General features: G+C 30.4%; 1 protein-coding gene across 1 annotated transcript; it reads left to right on the plus strand.

Annotated features, from left to right (window-relative positions):
- Positions 1-9,794: 9,794 nt before the first annotated feature.
- Positions 9,795-17,792, plus strand: LOC107410436 (protein DGS1, mitochondrial). The gene is made up of 14 exons (XM_048469192.2): positions 9,795-10,136; positions 11,036-11,150; positions 11,327-11,530; positions 12,787-12,924; positions 13,069-13,230; positions 13,733-13,927; positions 14,173-14,273; positions 15,625-15,714; positions 15,851-15,923; positions 16,003-16,031; positions 16,114-16,237; positions 16,606-16,716; positions 17,257-17,357; positions 17,455-17,792. Exons 1-14 carry the CDS (start codon positions 9,901-9,903, stop codon positions 17,573-17,575), a joined length of 1,800 nt encoding a protein of 599 aa, XP_048325149.2. The 5' UTR covers positions 9,795-9,900; the 3' UTR covers positions 17,576-17,792.
- The last annotated feature ends 2,293 nt before the right edge of the window (positions 17,793-20,085 follow it).

The raw sequence follows: 20,085 nt of genomic DNA on the forward strand, positions 1-20,085 counted from the left end.
AGTCGGTGCTCGGGACACTGGGTATCGGAGGGCATCACCGGTATATGGTGTGGTGCGTCAGGTGTAATTGTCGGTGTAAATTGCAAATAATGGTTTAAACCCCAAAGGTGTTCAAAATTATTTATTATAATTTATTACATTTTAATTATATATTTGGGGTATGCATTTATTTAATTATTGTTTATCAAATGGTTTAATCCCTTGATTTTTGGGAGGTATGTACATTGGGTTTTGCGAAAATGTTTTAAAAAGGGAACATTTCAAACGGAGCGATTGGTGAGAGTTTTGAGGGAAATCATTATTTTCCAAAAGTTATTATTATTTATTTATTAATTGCTGGTATTTGTTCTATTCCTTAATTGCTATTACTATTATTTTTATTATTATAAAAGGTGTTCAGTAGTTCGGGTTACTCACGGAGATGATTAGCATCTCACACTCTTAAATTCCGTTCCCTTAGGTGCAAGTGGTGGTAGACGTTCTTCCGGAGCGAACCAAGTTTTCCGCTGCTGTTGTGTTTCGAGAAGTACTTCTGTACTCTTTCATTTCAGTGTATTATTTCTTTCTAGCCTTGTTGTATTTCTGTTGTTTAGCACTTCTTAAAGCTCTGTATACTATTGGGATACTTCTGTTTTATTTATGCACTGGACTGTTGTTGCTTTTGAGAAGTGCTGAAGTTTGTGGAATCAGTTTGTAGTTGTGGGAGGAATAAGGGGATGTTTTTAGAAGTGTGTTTTCAGTGCAGGTAGTTTGTGGTAAGTAAATCCCTTAGGGGAGGCTCTGTCGGATTTTCCGTTGGAGGGTCTGGTAGGGTTTCCCTGGGATCAGGGCTGTCTAGGGTTCCGGGGAAGGAATTCTGGACGGATTCTGACAAATAATATATATCAAATTTATTTTCCTGTAAGATATATATTATAATTTCATTGAGTTCGACAATATTCTCAATATTAATGCTGTTGTTATTAATTTGTGGAATTTACGTTATCAAATAAAATGCAAAGCAAAAAACTCAAAAAGAGTCCCCGAGAAACTTGTTGTTTTAGTAGGAATGGGAAATCTGTCACTGCCTAAGTTAGAATTAGGGTATTATGATCAGGGCATGTTAATTATCAAAGCTTGATATATTAATTTGATCACGAGTTTGATATTGTTGGTTTATTGTTGAACAATGAATCTTCAGATTAACCTTCAATATATATGCAATTCATTCGTATATATGCCTGTAGGCCTCCAATAATTAGGGTGCTGCGCAACTCGAACTGTGAAATTCGTAGTCCACTTAGACAATTCGCACATCATTATTTTAATAGTTTGGAATGGATTATTTTATAACTTATTATATGCACCAGTCATTTATTTTAAGTTGAGAATGGATAATTTTATAACTCATTATATGCACCAGTCATTTATTTTAAGTGTGGTTTGATAACATGTTTAGTTTCTGTTTTTTCTTTTGTTCTTGTTTTTTTTAAATTGAATGTAATTTGCTTACTTTAATAGTTTGTTAATATTAATTAGTGCTAATTAAATATTTTTATTAATTTTAAATTAATTTAAGGAAAAAAAAAAGCATAAACATCAATTGAAATACAATTTGAAATTATATTTATTTTTATTCTAGTTTTTTTTCTTTCTTCAAATTTATAATTATTTGATATATATAGTAAACTTTATTTATCACTAATTAAAACTAACAAACATTTGAAAAGGGAAAAATAAAAATAGAACACGTTAACAAAAGACACTAGAGCGTCCCTATCAAATACCATAGAAACAGCTAACCCCCTTCATCATGTTTGGGAGAAAAATGTAGAGCATTTGACTTGTGTAAAACCAAAGACTTCATGAAGCATTAACTAGTTTAGGTATACTATTGATGGCACAGGGAAATTGAAATGTCACTCACCGATTTTTATTTTTATTTTTATTTTATTTTTCTGAAGATTCACCGATTTTGAATTGTGAATGAAAAAGCAAGAGTTTTAGGGAAGAGGCTAGAAAGGATCCCACAAAGGATTTTTCAAGTGTATCTCATTTTAAGGAGTCAATATTTAAAAATGAGCTTAGATTTTTTATTTTTACTTTTTAATATGGCAAGTTGGTTTGAATTAAGTATAAATAACCAAATTCATTATTTATTTTAGTATTATATTGATTTAATTTAATGTATATCTATAACACATGTTCTCACACTATTAATATAATATTCAAAAAATAGTTCATACTAAAACATTTAGGATTTATAAGCAGAGCACTCAATATTTCTGGAGAAAAAATATAAATAAAAAAAATAAATCAAGAGTATTTTGGAGAGTCTTTTAAAATTTTACTCTTTGATCAAAAGATTTTTTTGTTTATTATTATAGAATGTATACTCTTTATTTTATTTATGAAGATTTTATTTATTTATTTATTTTTTTCACTCCTTCAATCATTGTTGACACTCCCAAATTCCGGCATCCATAAAATATCTATAAACAAGGAGTTAAAGCCCAAATACAAGAAACCATACACAAGAAATTTACATAGCCCCTTTAAAATAAAGAGAATTGTCTTTACGACAAAGGACATGGTTAAACATAAAAAATGAAATTTTGAAATATATTTCAACAATGTTCCTACATTATACTATTTATTTTTATTTTTTATTTTTCTAAAAAACAAAATATCACTATGTTAATTTCCCTCTCTTTTAAATTTAAATTCCCTCTCAATTCTTAACAGTTAAAAGATGTGTCAATATATATGTATATAAGCAATAAAAATTGATAATTTAAATGTGATAATCGCATGATAATTTATTTAATAATAAATTAAAATATACAATATTCAATGAATTTACCTGTCTACATTTGAAAAACCAAACTAATATTTTATTTTAAAAAGTAAAAATCAAAAGTTTGTTGAAGCATATTTTTAATAGATTGACTTTATAGGATGGACAAAGAGTCCATGATCTAACTCCTTGTTTATAGATATTTCATAAATAAGCATTAACCTAATAAATAAATGACTGGTGTTATCAAGGTTTAGGCATATAATAAGTTCTAAAATTATCTCTTCCAAACTATCGAAATGATAATATGAGAACTGTCTTATTGGACTATGAATTTCACACTTCCGAGTTGGGTAGCATCTGAACTATTGGAGGCCTACAGGCATGCGATGCAAATGATCAATTCATAAATATTGAAGGTTAATCTGTACATTTATTATTCAACACAACAAAACAACACTATCAAATTTATGATCAAATTAATTATATAAAACTTTAAAATTAACATGCCCTGATCATCAACGTAATTCTGAATTAGACAGTGATATATTTTCCATTCCTAATATAACAAAAAGTCCGGGACTTTTCACCAAAAAACAAGTTTCTCAAAGACTCTTTTTGAGTAGTTTGCTTTCCATTTTATTTGATAACATAAATTCAACAAATTAACATCAAAAGCATTAATATTGAGAATATTATTGAACTCGGTAAAAATATATCGTAGATTTCCTTGGAGACTTACCTCATACTTTGTTTTGTTTTATTTTTTAGTTGTTGGTAATTCCTTTCTCGTATTTTGTTACCTATTGAGAGAAGCTGGGGCATATACATTAATTTTGGTGGTTGGCGACAAAAGAAAATGACATGTCTTCGTCTACCAGAATTAAAACACCTAGCTACATTGTACGTAATTTATTAATTTTGGTGAATTTGCTTAGCAAGTAAGATTTAATTAGGAATAGATTGTGTGGTCCATTTCAATGGCTAATGGTATAATAGATAAATATAAAACCAAAAATACAATTATTTTTGGCGTTTTCCCTTATAGAAAATTTGGTCTTTGGATTATCTTATTCATGTGGGTACGATTGAGCACGTTTAACATAACCTAGGATACAACTTAGAATCTTTCAAACTGACATGAAAATGTTGTTTTCGATCTAATGCTAATAAATTTTTTAATTTGTTATTTTTCTTCCCAAGTGGTTAACATGCATGGGAAGAAAGATGAAAAATAGCTTCAGAATTTGATCAACTTTCCCCCAAAAAAAAAAAAAAGAAAGAAAAAGAAAAAACTGTTTGATAAGGAAGCTAATAAAATTATAATCAACATTATTTTGAAATTTAGTTAGTAGTCTTGGTCAATATACACGGTTTAACAATTTGTCAAGTAGCAGCAAATCTCCCATTCGAACCGTCAAAATGAGAGAGATAAAACAAACTACTGTATACAAATCATTTTCTTTTTCCCTATTCATAATAATCAAACATTTAAATTTCCTTTGTAGTAATATTATAATTTTTATTATATAATTATAATCAATGTACAAGGTTTGGCATGAATCCGACAGGTGCATGTTTCACTGTTAATGGTTTTCTCTTGTTACACGAAGAGGAGCCTGGAAGCTCGGACTGTGGAAGGAAGTGGGCGGAGGAGTTAAATATAACACCCCGTACCAAAAATTATACATGATTAAACAAGTTTGACCAAATTGACTAAGTTTGACCAAGTGAACAATATATGGATTCAAGTTGACTTTTCCAATAGCCAATATTTTTTGTTTGACTAAGGTACCACTGTGGAGATCTCGTCGATATGAGTTCATAGACTGGCGGCATGCCAAATTCTGAATTACGGATAAAAAGTTATGGTTTTGAGAATTTTTAAGCACAAGTTTTAAATCAGTATCCAAGCCAGTCCCCAGTTTTTGTCTGTTAGTGACTCAAAGCTTTATATAAGCCTAGATAAGTGTGTCAAACAGGAAACAAAGCCCAAAATATCCATTTCTTCCCCAAAACCCGAGAAATTCTCTCCTCAGCCTGTGGGTCCGAACTGGATCGTTTCGACCCGTTTATCGTTGAATCGGGTCACCGTCGTTTTGTCCATTTCCGGCCAACCACCACTTACACGCACTAGCCAACTAGAAAGATCACTTGAAGGCGAGCTCAACCGTGAAATTTCACGGCAAGAAGTGGCTGGATGCACCCAGATCGGGTCGGCGAAGTCCGCGGCGGCCGGCAAGGTGGGGCGTCAGATTTTCTCATTTTTTGGCCGTTTCAAGCCAACCCATACACTTTTTCCACTATTTTTGATCCCTCTGAACTCATTTCCGTGGTTATTTTGTCCAAATTCCTCATCGTTTGAAAGATCCGACAACGAGAAGTTCGGCCGAAGCTTCAACAGTGTTTTCCGGCCACCGGAGGAAACTTTGACCAAGGTGAGCATACTAATGAGTTCCTTGTCTCTTGGGCTTTCCGTCAATATAAAGTTTGTGAGTTTTGGAGGTCGTTTGATAATTTTTTCATTTTTGGATCAATTAGTTAATTTTCGGATAAGTTAGGGACTATGTTTGGACAAAATGGGTCAAGTTAGTTAAAATTGGAGTTGAATTAGTGAAATTGGATATTATTAGGACCCATTAGGTGGTTTGATTTTGAAATATTAGGTTTCGGGTGAAAATCCCCAATTTTGGGTACCGGATCCTAAGGACACGCGGTATAATTGGATTGTCTGGTGTCCAATTTATGCAATTTTATAGTACTGTAAATTATTTTGAGACATTTGGATTATACAAGTGTCTCTGGTTTAGTTGTTTGGAGCCTGAGGAATATTTTATTATATTATAGACACTCGAGTTGAGCCTGAAGGTGATCCTGTGAAGGAGCAGACGGGAGCATCTAAAGTACTGTGAGTGGTTATATCATTTTTAAATGTTTGGGTATATAGTATAATATATATGTGGTTTAAATATTTTACGTATATACCATTTGATTGAAATGTTGTTTTATGCATATATAAATATTTGCTTTCACATATATGTGTTATCATTTTATATAACTTTTGATAATATTTTAAGTGATTTCCAATTTTAATGGGTCCATAAATGGACTTGTGGTATTTAAATATTTTGGTAATTAAATTGAGGTTTTAAATCATTTTGGAAACTATTTGGTTTGAGAAACCAGATTGAAAATCATATAAGTTTAAGTATGATCAAATATTTTATAATTTTATGTGCTTAAAATTGGTTTATGGTGAATATATTTCACTGTGGTATTTTTGATTTTCGTATAAAATGATGTTTTGAGATTTTTGGAGTATTTAATTAAGCGGTGGAAGTTTAAATGTTAAATTATGATTTATGATACAGTATCATTTAGAAAAGTATATATATAATCTTACAAGATTGTTTCATGTATACTGTATTGATTATTTCTAAATTGATGTACCATGTAATGCCAATACCTTGAATCGGTATTATATTATATTATATTACAGCGCGCTGGGTTTACCACGGTGCCGTGAGGTTGGTTTCATCCAATGGTTATCTATTATTACCACGGACTGTGAGATCGGGTTTATCTGACGGTTTATTATTATTACCACGGTGCCGTGGGGTTGGTATCATCCAACGGTTTATTATTACCACGGACCGTGAGGTTGGGTACGTCCCGATGGTTAATTATTATTTCCATGCCACCGTTCATATATTGAGGGTCGTGAGGTGGGTGTATCCCACGATTTACAGATTGGTACATCGTATGATACATTGTATATGTTGTATATATTGTTGATTTACAAATATTGTGGTGATTTCTGCATTTTCATATTTATTTGGTGGAACTGTATTTATTATAGTTTATGCTCAAATGTTTATATCTTGATTTGAGACATTTCATAATATTACAATGATCGTTCATTCATACTTTTAAGCATCGGTTTTTATGATATTAATTGGGATACAAGTTTGGATTTTGTGAAATGATTTATAAACGGGAAACTTTTCAAACGAATGGAATGAGAGGTCTTGAGAGAAAGATTTTTCAGAAATAAATCATTATTTTTCTATTATACTATGCCACTCACTGAGATTTTTTTATCTCACGTTTTATTGTTTTAAATTTGTTCCTCTAGGTCCAGGCAGCTAGTAGCAGTCTACCTTGCGCACAGCTTATCGTTTTGTTCCTTCCACGACAGCAGTCGTATTTATCTTTTCTTTACCTATTGTTATCTTCTGGACTTATTTATTACTTATTTTACTCATAAACTTTGTTGACACTCTTAGAATGCTCTAATTTTAAATATGGGACTCAATAGAGACCATGGTACTCATGTGTGTAGTTATGGCCTGTAGTACAATAGGCCGGTTGTGGACTTATTTATATATATATATATATATATTGAGGTATTAATGTTAATGTTGGTGTTTGATTATCTACATTTTAAGGTGAGATTCCATTAGATATTTTTTAGGAATTGTACAGTGGGACCTCACTAGACAAAATCACCCGGGAGATAGACAAAATCACCCGGGAGATCTTGGAAGGGTTTCCGGGATGAGTCCTATCATTAAATGTATGATGAATTATAGAAAATTTTTTTTTTCTCTTTTTCTCACTCATTGTATAAAATAAATATATAACACCTAAATTGTAGGATTTCCTGTGACTCTCTCAAAAGCCAATAAAGTTGTTAACTTTTGTCCTAATCATACACGGATTTCACTCCCACTACTTCCCATTCTTCTACGTAAATCCAAATATATCGCTCCTACATGGACTACTACTCTCTCCTCATATATATTCTATTACTTAAAAAACAAGAAAAAGAACAAGAAAAGAAAAAAGAAAAAAAAGAAATGTAGAATAATCTACAAGTACTCTATTAGTCAATAATTTTGTGGTTCGTGGTTATTCATATTAAATTTAAATATGAACCAAATTGATAATATTAAAACAAAATTGAAATTTAAAGTGTAGTTTTGGTGATATTTTGGTTTTTAATTTTTTTTTATCTACTTGTAAGTAATTTAAAGTGTTTGTTAGTGTTAGTGTTGTTAGACATAACCATTAAAATTAAGAGGAATAAAAAACCTATAAATACCAAGTTGAAAATCATTTGTAGTGTCATTAGACGTATCAATTAAAGTTAAGAGGAACAAAAAACCTATAAATACCAAGTTGAAAATCATTTAAATTCGAAAACATGTGGAAATCAGTGAAATGTTTTTGAATTTGAAACACCCACTCTAATATCAATAGGGAAAAAAAAATTTAGTTAATTGATACGCATAATAAATTTTAATTTTCACAACACATAAACTACAAACAACATTTTATCAAAATGATAAATGAGTACTTTAGTTTTAAAATATAAAAGTACATAAAATTTATATAAAAACCTTTAAATAAATGAGCAGCTAATGCATCTTTCTCCAAAATATAAGACATAGATGGAAAAGAAGGAAACAAATAATAGTTAATATAATTTCAAAAAAAAAAAAAAGAGTTAATTCTGAAAGACCAATAGTTAATAAAAATTATTTTTTGCTTTTCATAATAAAGATGCTAGGCAGGAATAGAAGAAGAAATAAATTTAGTTAGTTTTTATGTTAAGGAAAAAATATACCTTTTTTTATTTTTTTATTTTTGAATCTAAGAATAAGTATTCATCGGGATTAATGATTGCCCATTTTAATAAACAACTATTCCTTTTCAAAATTTAAAGAATAGTCCTTTCTTAACCCAAGTAGTGATAAATATCTAACATAAAATTGATAATTCTTAAAAATATTAAACTTGATATAGTATCTGTATATCAAAAATAGATAAATACAAATATTTTAAAAATCACATTAACATAAAAATTATGATATAAATTAAATTTAAAAATAATAATTACACATTTAATCAAATATAAGAAATTTGTTTAAGTAAAATTATAAAGATTATAAACAATTAAAAATTTCATAAACCTAAAAAATATGATATAAATTAAATTTAAAAATAATACTTACATATTTAATTAAATATAAGCAGAATTTTTAAATAAAATTATTAAGATTATAAACAATTAAAAATTTCAAAAGAAAAAAATAGAAGAATTTAAAATAAAAAATATGTATTTTTTGTGCTAGTCATTGGATTTAATCCATTGGCATAACCCCAAAAAAAAAAAAGGATTATTAATTCTATTTCCCTATCTTTTATTTATTGAAATGATTATTTTCAATCATGAATAGTTATTGTGAATATGAGTATATCAAATGATAAATGCCATTTCGACATTTTTATTTTTAAAATTTGACATTAATATGAGCTTTCTAATAATAAAAATCAACATTATTAAATTTTAGCATCTGCACTCTAACAGTAAGTGTTAAAAAACACGAACGCCAAATTATAGAACTCATTTTTTAACAATTAAAGAAAAAAGATAACAATGTTTAGTTCAGTAAAAGATTATGGGGCCATATACTTTTTTGGTTGTGAGACCTAATGCTAAAAAATGATGATACCAAATTTGAAACCAATTTTTGCATCCCCATTTGAGACACTACATGGAAGGAAAATGCCAAATCATAGCAATGACATGCCAAATCTAATGTCACAAGTTACGACACTAAAGTTTATTTTGTTTTTTTTTTTTTGGTTGGAATATAAAAATGAAGTAGGGAGATGTATCAACTCCAACCTATGCAATTCAATTATACGGTGAAAAATTTTAAAACTCCATGTCTTCATTTATTTTTAAAAAAATAAATTTACACTATGAAAACCCATAAAAACAAAAATGCTGTACGGAAAATTTTGATTAATTACTTAATTATGTAACAGCGTGTGTCCCACCAAAAAAAAAAAAAAAAAAAAAACCATCAAATAATACAACTTGCATTCTACATGGATAATGTGTACGAACAGTATTACTTCGTTCTGGCCCATAAGGCCCATCTGGCGTATCCATTTTGTTGAAAAATTGCCAGCTCGGCCCGTTTTTATGACTCGTTGATTATTACTCTTCCTCTTGCTTGTTTGTACTTCCTGTCTGCGAAGTCGTACATTTACAACGTTATAGCAAAATAGTCGAAAAGGTTTTTGATTTGAGAGTGCAGCGAGGTTCGAGAATGGACGACGAAGAGACTGGTAATGCCGAAAACCAACAACGCAACGACCTGAAAACCCTAATCTCGTTCTACTCCAATTATCTGTGGAACCAAGCTCTCACTTTCATTCCCTCTTCCGATTCCAATTTTCTCCGCAAAATTTTCAACCTCTATCGCCAATCAGCTCGCGCCAGGTCGAGGAGGCGTCGAGCATCTCTTCCTCTTCCATTGCCTTCCAACGCTCTCGACTCCTCTCTGTACGCTCTTTTTTTCTTTTTTTTTTTAATCAATTTTTTTCTGCTTTCAGTTATGACTAGTTTGGTCGCGGAGAAAATTGGGCAATACTTTGACGTTTTGTGTAGCTGGTTTGTTATGTGTGTGTTGTATTTTTGAGTGGGAAAAGGTTAGCTTTTTTTTTTTTTTTTTTTTCCCCCGAATTTCTACTGTTGTTCCGTTTAGATTGAGAGCGTTCCGTTTGTTTTTGATCTTTTGCATTTGGTTCTGTTCTGTTTTGTTGTTGCAATGCTCGAAACCTGCATTGTGCTTGGTAGAGTTCCATGTCACTTTCCATTTGCAGTGATTTATTTTTCTCGTTTGGTGGTCGTGTTTGATCAAGTTGGACGTTGTTTGTTATGATTATTATTATTTTTTTATGTTTTTAATGTTTGAATCAAGTAAACATGGTTGTTTGTTGTTGTCTAATCTTGTATTTCATACATTTATGTACTTCTGCCCTATATGTGAAGGACTCCCACGTACTATGAGGCAATTTTTTGCTTTTTGTTTTTGTTTTTGTTTTTTATTTTTTTGTTTTTTATTTTTTTGTTTTTTGTTTTTTGTTTTTTTTTTTTCACTTAAATTAAATGAATTCGTGAACCAATAGTCAAGTACTATTTATGTGATGCCTACTTGAGTTCATGGCAATTTTTGTTTTCTATGTATCTTGGGCAGCTGTATAAAAAATGACTTGGTCTGTTTTATCAGTTATTGTCTTTTCGTTTTAATGGGCAGTTACGAGATTCTTTAAATGTTATCCAGAAAGCATTATCATATTTTGCTAGCACATAAACATCTATCTTGTAATAATATTTATTGTTTATCCCGCTATTGAGTCTTAAGCGATATTTCCAAAGATTTTGGTCCTCTAAACATGCAGGGTAGAAACAGAGGCATCTAGGGTTTTTGAGGTTCTGGAGAACATTTTGGAACACAGCTGTTTGAACTTGCATAACATTCAGAAGAACTTGCAATTTTGGCAATCTAAGGCTGAGGTTAGTGAATTAGGCATAGATTATCCATTCTTGATAGCTAAAGCAGGTGATTTGGAATGGGAAATATTTATCTCACTTAATAAACCATATCTTCAATGTGTTCCAAAGTATATCTAACAACTTGATAGCATTTCGTTCACCATTAGTTATAATATGTATATCATTTCTGATTTCAGGGATCAAATGCTCAAAAAGTATATTTTATGGTTTTTGAGAGAGGCCCACGGGCTTTTATTGATGGAACAATTCAGCTGATACGTGAATATGTTGCTGAAGGTTCTTCCTTGCAGCAATTATCTCATTCTGCGTCTACTTACATTCATGAAAGAATATCCATTTTAACTAGCTTAAGGTGTTCACTTGCCACATTTTTGGCCCAGGTTTGCTTCACATTTTGCTTGACTGATTTTATTTATTTATTTATTTTTTCAAAGGATGATGGTTTCTAAATATACTTTTGATTGAATTTGTCTTTCTTTTACGAGCACATGGAAGGCATATGTGCATAGTGTGTGTGTGTGTGCATAGTCTTTTACTAGGCAAAGCCCATTTTAGGCTGCTAATCATGCTAACCATAAGAGGCATTTTAAATTAAGAGCTGAAATCATTAGTTTTCAATGGTTTGAGCCTCTTAACACGGTGTCATTTTAGCTTCTAGTTATTTAGATAACCACCTGGAAAATGCTTCTATTCATATTGTTATCTAATAATATCTAACCAAACTAATATAAAAAGATATAAAACCTCAGTTAACAAGGCTGCTTATGTCTAAAATTCAAAATTAATTGTGTAAAAATGTAGTTTCTAGGTTTTGGTGGATGGTTAGAAATAAAAAGATTGCAGGGGATCTGAATGTTGTTCTCATTGCTGTTGTTGTCGGCTGTCTTTCTATTTGTACTTAAGAGGAATTGAAAATGAGTTGTACTTAATTGGAATTGAAATTGAGTGTAGAAAATTTGAAGAAAAAGAATAATTGATTAAAGTTTTTCAGCCTTTCTCTTAAGACCTTGTGGATGAAGTCTCACTATTAAAAGTTCATTGAAGGAAGAGGAGAAATTAAAAAAGTTTGATCGCGTAAATTTTCTTGAATGTCAATTGCATGAAATTCTTTTATATATTAATTGACTGTTATTTCTTTAAATATCTTAAGGGGTTCCTGTACATATAGAACTAGGTTGTGGCTCTTCAATGGGATAGACCTTTCAATATGCTAGGATGAAAATGGAATTTCTTTTCGTTGTGCCATAACTGGTTTTAGAAGTTCCCTTCTACCATGTTTATAAAAGTTTACCATGGTTGGCCTAGACCATCTTGTTTAACTTTCATTATTGACTAGGCTTGCATTCTGATTAATTTGACGAGCCTTTCCGGCGATGTGAAGTACTCAGTTAATAGATTGGATGGGCTTGTCCTTTTAGTGTTCTGCTATGGTTGCTCTCTCTCTCTCTCTCTCACTACACAAACACATTTACATGAAAACACCACATATACACAACATTCTGTATGGTCAAGACTTTTCATTCTATTCAGCATCTCAGTTATGTATTTTGCTATATACATTATGTATTAGAATTTTTCTTTCTTCTCAAGCATATTTAAGATATTTTGTGATATCATTTAATGTTGAATTTTACAGGTCTATGTTGCAGTTGACCAGTCTGGAAAGGAGTTAGTGAATGATCCAGAGAATTCACTGCCATCTTTATTGGTTGTAATTAATTCTTTATTCTCACAATTAGAGACATCCATTGGCAATCTACATGCCATGCGTCAGGTAGCTATATCAACTTGAGGCCTACTTATGTAATTATACTGCCCATACATGTGGTGGTCATGTTACTCTGGTTATTTTCAATTATTCAGTTTGCTGGATACATATATCGGAACTTTACTTTTCCTTCATGCGATGATAATACAGGTTGATTCATCAATTGATGCAAGCTACTCATTTCCACTACTGTTTGAGAAACTGCCAGAAGTAAATCAAGAAGGATCCCAGTGGACAGATTGTGAAATCAAGGATACTATCAACTTGGTTTATCTAAATCTGAGCAAATTGGATTCTTACTTATCGTTTATTGTAAGAACTTCTTCCATTTTTTTTTTTTTTTTTACCTTTGATTATTAAAGATCAGATTGTTTATCCATTTCAAATATGCTAGAGAGTTTAACTTTTGATTATTTTCCATGTTGGAGATGACGAAAGTCTCCTTTTAGCATTTCCTGTGCTTCTCTTGTAGCAGTCCTACTCCCAGCCTTAGGAAATTAGCTTATTATCACATTTTGTCTTTTCTAGTTGTTGCCACTCATCCATATCAACTAAAATTGTTTTCTAAATATTTTTACTCTTTTAATGGTAATTTATGTCTTCGAGCATATATGACTTTAATGCAATTTCTTAGGCCTTTCTTTAACTTCATAGGTCGTTTACAATTTTTCAGGACCACACATGCACTCTTCTCTTCATCCATTTTACTTTGATTCAAGGACAACGTCCTCCTCAACTTGGATTCTGCTTATTGGTTCTTGTTTCAAATGTGTTATAGATATCTGTAATAGGAAAATTTTCTCTTTTGGGTTAGGTTGCCAAGCATCGTAAACCAAGGAAGGTAACTCAATACTGGATCCGCTATATGTGTGGGGCTGTTGGCCTTTCAGTTTGTTCTATATGGCTCCTGCAACATAGTAGTTTGATGGGAAGTCCTGACATTGACAATTGGGTTCGTGAAGCAAGGAATTCCACTGTTAGCTTTTTCAATGATCACGTAGAGCAACCGGTAACTTCTCTATGACTTGATATCTCAATCTTTCTTGTTTTCATCTGTTGATTATGGGTGTATTACTTTTAGTGATTTGAGGCAGTGACACTTAGGGATTTCAGTCCTTAATGATTAGATATTGCGTTCTCATAGCACCATATAATTGTGTCATCTCATGTTGCTCTCATTTTTGTTAGCACATGATGTTGTGTATATTTATAGATATATCTAAAACATGAATTATTTGACTCATTTTTTACCAGCTTCTGTCTATTAGAGATGAACTTTTTGAGACATTTAGAAGGAGACACAGAGGTGTAATGGAGCTTGAAGAAGTGCAGTTAACGTCTAATTCTCTACATAGGTTATTTTCTCCATCTTCCACTTATTTATTTATTTATGTATATTTATTTTTTATTTATTTTATTCTGGATGTTGTCCTTAGTTCAATATCAGGTAGTTATTGCAAACTAGTAAATTTTGGATTTTCTTCTGTCAAACAAACAGTTAGTACATCTTTTTACTTGTTCAGTTAGTGTATGGTTCTGTATTTCCAGTGGAGAAAAGCAGAGGGGGTGTCTGAGTGGATGTAGACTCTTGGGTATTTTACTTGCGTAGTTATACATGCACTTGAGCCTTCCTGCTCTATTTCATGGAAATATCCTCCTCAATGTCTATATTCTTATAATTGATTGATATTAAAGGTTTGACAATAAAGTTATTGTCCATATACTGATAGTTTTATTTTTTCTAAACTTTAATCTACATACTCGGTATTATTCCTATTTAATCTTAAATCTTTAGCCTTTTGCTCTTCCATACTAGTTTTAAATTAGTCTGACTCTGTTATGGTGTTATCACAACACCACCATGATCTGGATTGATATTAATTTTGTTAAGCTGATGCAAACATACTGTAACTGGAACATCTAGTTCCTTCACTAAATTTCAGCTCTCACATTTGTCTTCATATTGATAAATTTACGAGGATTAAGCTGTAAAATCTTTTGTAAAAATTTATAATAAGTATCAAAACCAAATGAAAATTTTCCCCTCGAATTCTTCCCCTTATCCTTAAGAAAGTAACTTGTCTTGGCATGAAACCTAACCGAGTCTTGTTTTTTTGTCTTTTGCTCTAATCATTCTCATCTCCTATAGTTTCATTTTATCAGGAAGTGTGATGTTGAAAAATGCCTTTCTGATATTATTTTTGCCTGTCTTGCTCATGTTAATAGTCCTCTCCTAAAGGTTTACTGTAAAAACACATGGATTTTATTCCGTAATTGTAAGTATGAGATTGAATATTGCCTTTATTCTTATAATAAGGAACTATAAGAGCTTACTTATGAGTTATGACACTTATTCATTGCATGGCATTTCTTTATTACTTTTTTTGTGAAGTTTGGTATGCTTGTGTTTACCCATACTGCCTTAGCAATCATTTTCAGTAGGTACCACTTGCTTTCCTAAAATCATCGTCATCATTATGCCATGTAGTAAACCCACCTTAAATATGTATAGAAACTCTAATATTATTTACCAATAAACTACAAAAACTTGGTTCGCTACCAAGAATAAAGATTTTTGGTTCAGCAGGAAACAAATTGTAGGCTTCATATGTCCTGCCTTTCCTTTCTTAACTTCTATACTTTATTGCTATTATTAAATTTCAAATTTTATGTTTATGTTTTGTGACCTATCTTGTTGATTTGCAGGATGTTGTTGGCTTTTAGTGAGCAGACAAAAGGGCAAAAGTTCCCAGAGAATGCATCAGATCAGGAAATGCTTGAAATAGTTATGGCCAGGTGAGTCCTTCTCTTCATGCTTAAAGGTAGTTATTTGTGGTGGTTAATTGGATACTGATGTAGTGATGTATATACCTCATAGAGCAAATTCAAAGTTGCTAAGTTAAAAGAGTTGTGTTGGTTTTTCTATACACAGGTATGAAAAGGAACTTACGCATCCCATCCAGAACCTTCTTAGTGGAGAGCTTGCTCGTGCCTTGCTCATCCAGGTGGTATCAGTTTTCTTGACTGCATGGTTGCTGCTGTTTATACTGTATCTCATGTTACTTCAGTTTTTTGTCATTTCAGGTGCAGAAACTAAAGTTGGATATTGAGACGTGAGTCCCAAACTGGTTTCTTAGTAGATAATCAAAATTGTATATGTGATATCTCTTCTCATGTTTTACTTCTTATGGGTAGGGCAATGCTTGAACTCAACCAGATTCTTAGGGCGAATGAGATCAACTTTGCTATTCTAGCTGCATTACCTGCATTTTTTCTCTCCCTTCTTTTGCTAATGTTAGTCCGTGCGTGGCTTAAACAGGTACAGTTCTCTAGAACTTATCAGCCTTTTCTTTAATTGATGCATTTGCTTCTTTTTTGTTGAAATGCATATGCATCTAGAATTTAAATAATGGAAATATGGAATCATTAGATCCAACCATCTGCTTCTAAGTCAGATGATTGCCTGGCATGGAAATAGTCTTTCATTAGCATTAGAGACAACCTAATTGGAAATCCCAAACTCTTTATCAGGATTTAGGTTTTAAGTACATCCAAAGGAGATGTAAAGTTCCCTTAGTTCTATTGAAATTAAAGTCCCTAAGCAATAGAGTTTTCAAAATCATCACTCACAACCAAGTGAAGGATTGTGACATCTCTTTAAAGCAGTTATAAAAACATCTTCTACAGGATACTAGAGCAGAAGGAAGGGGAAGAATTGCTCGGCTTCAGAGGAGGCTACTTCTTGTGGAGGTTGAGAAAAAGATAATGCAATATCAAACTTATATAGAACAAGGGCTGGTGAGAATCTATTTCACAATTTTTCTGCAACATTTTCAGTGTATTTATTTTTCTTTTGTCTTTCTTTTTCTGTTATCATTTTGATTTTCCTGAAAGACAATAAAAGAATTTTTGTGGTTATTCATGATGATGAATGATGCCTATTTGGGTCCTTGCCTTTGAAATTCACTTTGTTTCAATTTCTATTTTAATTTAGCACCATGTTTTATTAATTTTTTAATAAAAAAATTGTAGTTGTTATTGTATGCTTTTTATGGCTTATTTATTGCTGGTAAAATAAACCAGGACCATATGTCTTTTTCTTAAAGACATACTCCAATATGATGAGAGTGTGTGAGTTTTGCTGGACGTATTGGCATATTATGAAGTAATTTTTTTTAAAATTTTTTTTATCTCAACTTATTTGTCAATACTTTGTCCTGCATTTTTCATGAACGGATTTTTATTTGCTGCTTTGTATGTTCTTTTTTTAGGATCCCATTAAACAATTTTCTTTTCCAACTTAAGTGCAACAAATATTTGTTTTTCGTGATTTCACAGGAAAGCGATGCACAATGCATGTTTGGATTGCTATTATATAGTTTGGATCGCCTATACCTTGCTGTTGAGAGACATGCAAAAGCAAGTGGTGAATGGCAGTGGTGAGTTTCAATTTATTCTAGTGGGAGTGGCATATTTTCATTGATCATTTTGTGCATATTTGGTATTTTTGCTAATAAGTTGAGTCACTATATACAGTTTAAAGCAGGATATCATTGACTTAGGAAAGCCTGGGCTTCAAACTGCATATAAGCTCACTGTGACGTCACGTATGGAACGGATGTATGACTCTCTACTTCCCTCACTGAAACGACAATAGCTTTTGTTTTAGGTTTTGCATTTTTTTTTTTTTTCACAATTTTGGTCCGTGAATGCCCGATTTAAAATTCTGTATGGATTATAAAATTTTACGTCTAATACAAAAGTGAATTCAGGATTTTAAATTTTATGTGTTGTATAATTAGACACAAGTGGAGTTGGTTTGACCTATGATTAATTTTTAAGTTACATGTTAGAAGTGAAATATTTATACATTATGAGATATTCCAATAGAGTAAAAGAGTTTATAACGATAGAACCAATAATTTGAATGCCAAAATAAAAAAATAAAAAAATGGAGGCTGACAGAAATATTCTGGAAATTTTTAATTTCAAAAAACTTCTATAACTCTCAAAAAAAGAATGGTATATACATGCAGGAAATAAAATTTTTGCGAGTTCCAACAGATAATAATATATTAATTTGAAATATTATGGTAACTGATGATGATAAAAACTCTCACATGTTGTAAAAAAAGGAAGCTGCCCTGAATTATAAAGATTTTCGATTAATCAAATTCAAAAGATATCATATACTTAAACAAACAATCATTTTTAAAATTTTAAAATTTTATATTTTACCAAATATCGATATAGTAAAATATTTTATTATTTACCAATTTTATCCTTTAAAAGAAAAAATCAACCAAAGGCAAAAAAAAAAAAAAAAAAGAAAAAAGAAAAAAGAAAAAGAAAGAATTATATATAAAAATATTTTATTATTCACTCATTTTTCCTTTAAAACAAAAAAATTCGACTTGAAAGTCAAAAAATTGATTCAAAGATTGCCAAACATATTATAAAAAATTTAGGCGTTTTATTATCATTTTTTCAAAAAATTTCATATTCTCTATTTTTATCTGATCAAACATTATTTATTTTTTACCAAAATTTATTACTTGAAAAATTATCTCTCTTTTTTCAATCTTAATCACATTTTTTAACAAAATGATTAAATAGTATTAAATGAGATAAATCAACAAAATATAATATTACATTTAAAAATATTTAAATAATAAAGTTAAACAGTTTTTAGAGAATCAACAAAATAACGTAAATTTAATACTTTATTTTCTCACAAATCCAAATGTTTTTTTTCCCTAATATATGTTAAATTATTTTTATTTTTCAATAAAAATGAAGAAAATATAATTTTTGTTCCCTCAAATCGATAAACTCTTAAAATTCTTCTTAAAAGAGAAACATTTATGTATTCAGATTAAAAATACACAAAATATTCAATATGTCAATATAATATTTTTTTTGGTAAATATTAAAAACATAAATAAATAATGAGAACTTTTTTTTTTTTGAAGAAAATAATGAGAACCTATCGCTTAGATATAAAATGCATAATTAATTTTTTAAAAAGATATTCGTTGTAAGGATTAGAACAAATTTTAGACGAAACGGATAGATTCAATGATAGAGTATTTTTATTTGTGTCTATAAATCCACGAGTTTGAGTTATAGGAAAGAAAAATTTTAGATAACTTGTAAATTAGATGAATTATTAAAAAAAAAAATTAGAGCAAAATTTAAAATAAAATAATTGTAAAAAAGAATGAACTTTAAAGTATAAAAAAATGTGCATTTCAAAGCACTTGGATAAAGCACTGCAAAGCACGTGGATAAAATCTATCTCTATATATAGCTTCGTGCCGTTTATGGCACCTCCCTATACTTGTCATGTAAAATCTATTTTGTTGGATAAATATATTTGTCATCTAAAATCTTACCTATATAATGCGGATTTATACATTTTTCTTTTTTACCATATGCACACACATTTATAATAGATATATTTTGTACAATATTATACATAACTTTTTTGGCCACACTCAGCCACCTTCTCTTCTCATCCCTTTATAATAGCTTTAATTTCCACCTGAATGTCCAAGTATTCCTCTTCTTCATATTCATTTTCGTACTATTCATGGAGAACTATCAAATGTTCTTTCCTTGTTCATCTTCAATGAGTCAATCAGGTTTCCTATGGCATCAAACATGGGAGCTGCAAATTTTATGGGATTTAATGGTTGACAAGGAGAAAGTTTAAAGGGGTTTTTAAATTTGAGGACAGAAAGCCAAGTCCTAATTAGAGGAGAAGATTGAAAATACCATTCTCAAAAGTGGAAGCATTATATATACATATGTATGTATGTATAAGAAAAAGAGTAAGATCATCATATCCATTAAGTATCAATTTTAGCTTCTTCAGATTTGTTAACATGAGAAATTCAACAAGGCCACATTAATAAAATTAAAAAAGTAACTTACAATAGATAAAGCTTTTGTATTACCGGTAAGTAAAAGCTACGGAGCCTAATAAATAATTTCTGTATATAGAGTAACATATGTTGTACACAATAAGCTAATTTAACTATGTTTCCTATAATTGTATTCACAATATATATCTGTATATATATATACATACATATTTCCTCTACTTACAAAAAAAAAAAATAAAAAATAAAAATAATAATAATAAATAATAAAAAAAATCTGAAC

This window comes from Ziziphus jujuba, chromosome 10, assembly GCF_031755915.1.
Source record: "Ziziphus jujuba cultivar Dongzao chromosome 10, ASM3175591v1".
NCBI lineage: Eukaryota > Viridiplantae > Streptophyta > Magnoliopsida > Rosales > Rhamnaceae > Ziziphus > Ziziphus jujuba.

Coding starts and splice junctions, on each gene's coding strand:
- LOC107410436 (XM_048469192.2), top strand. CDS start 9,901: ATGGACGACGAAGAGACTGGTAATGCCGAAAACCAACAACGCAACGAC. Junction 11,151..11,326: donor TTTGGCAATCTAAGGCTGAG/GTTAGTGAATTA, acceptor TTCTGATTTCAG/GGATCAAATGCTCAAAAAGT. Junction 17,358..17,454: donor GCAAGTGGTGAATGGCAGTG/GTGAGTTTCAAT, acceptor CACTATATACAG/TTTAAAGCAGGATATCATTG.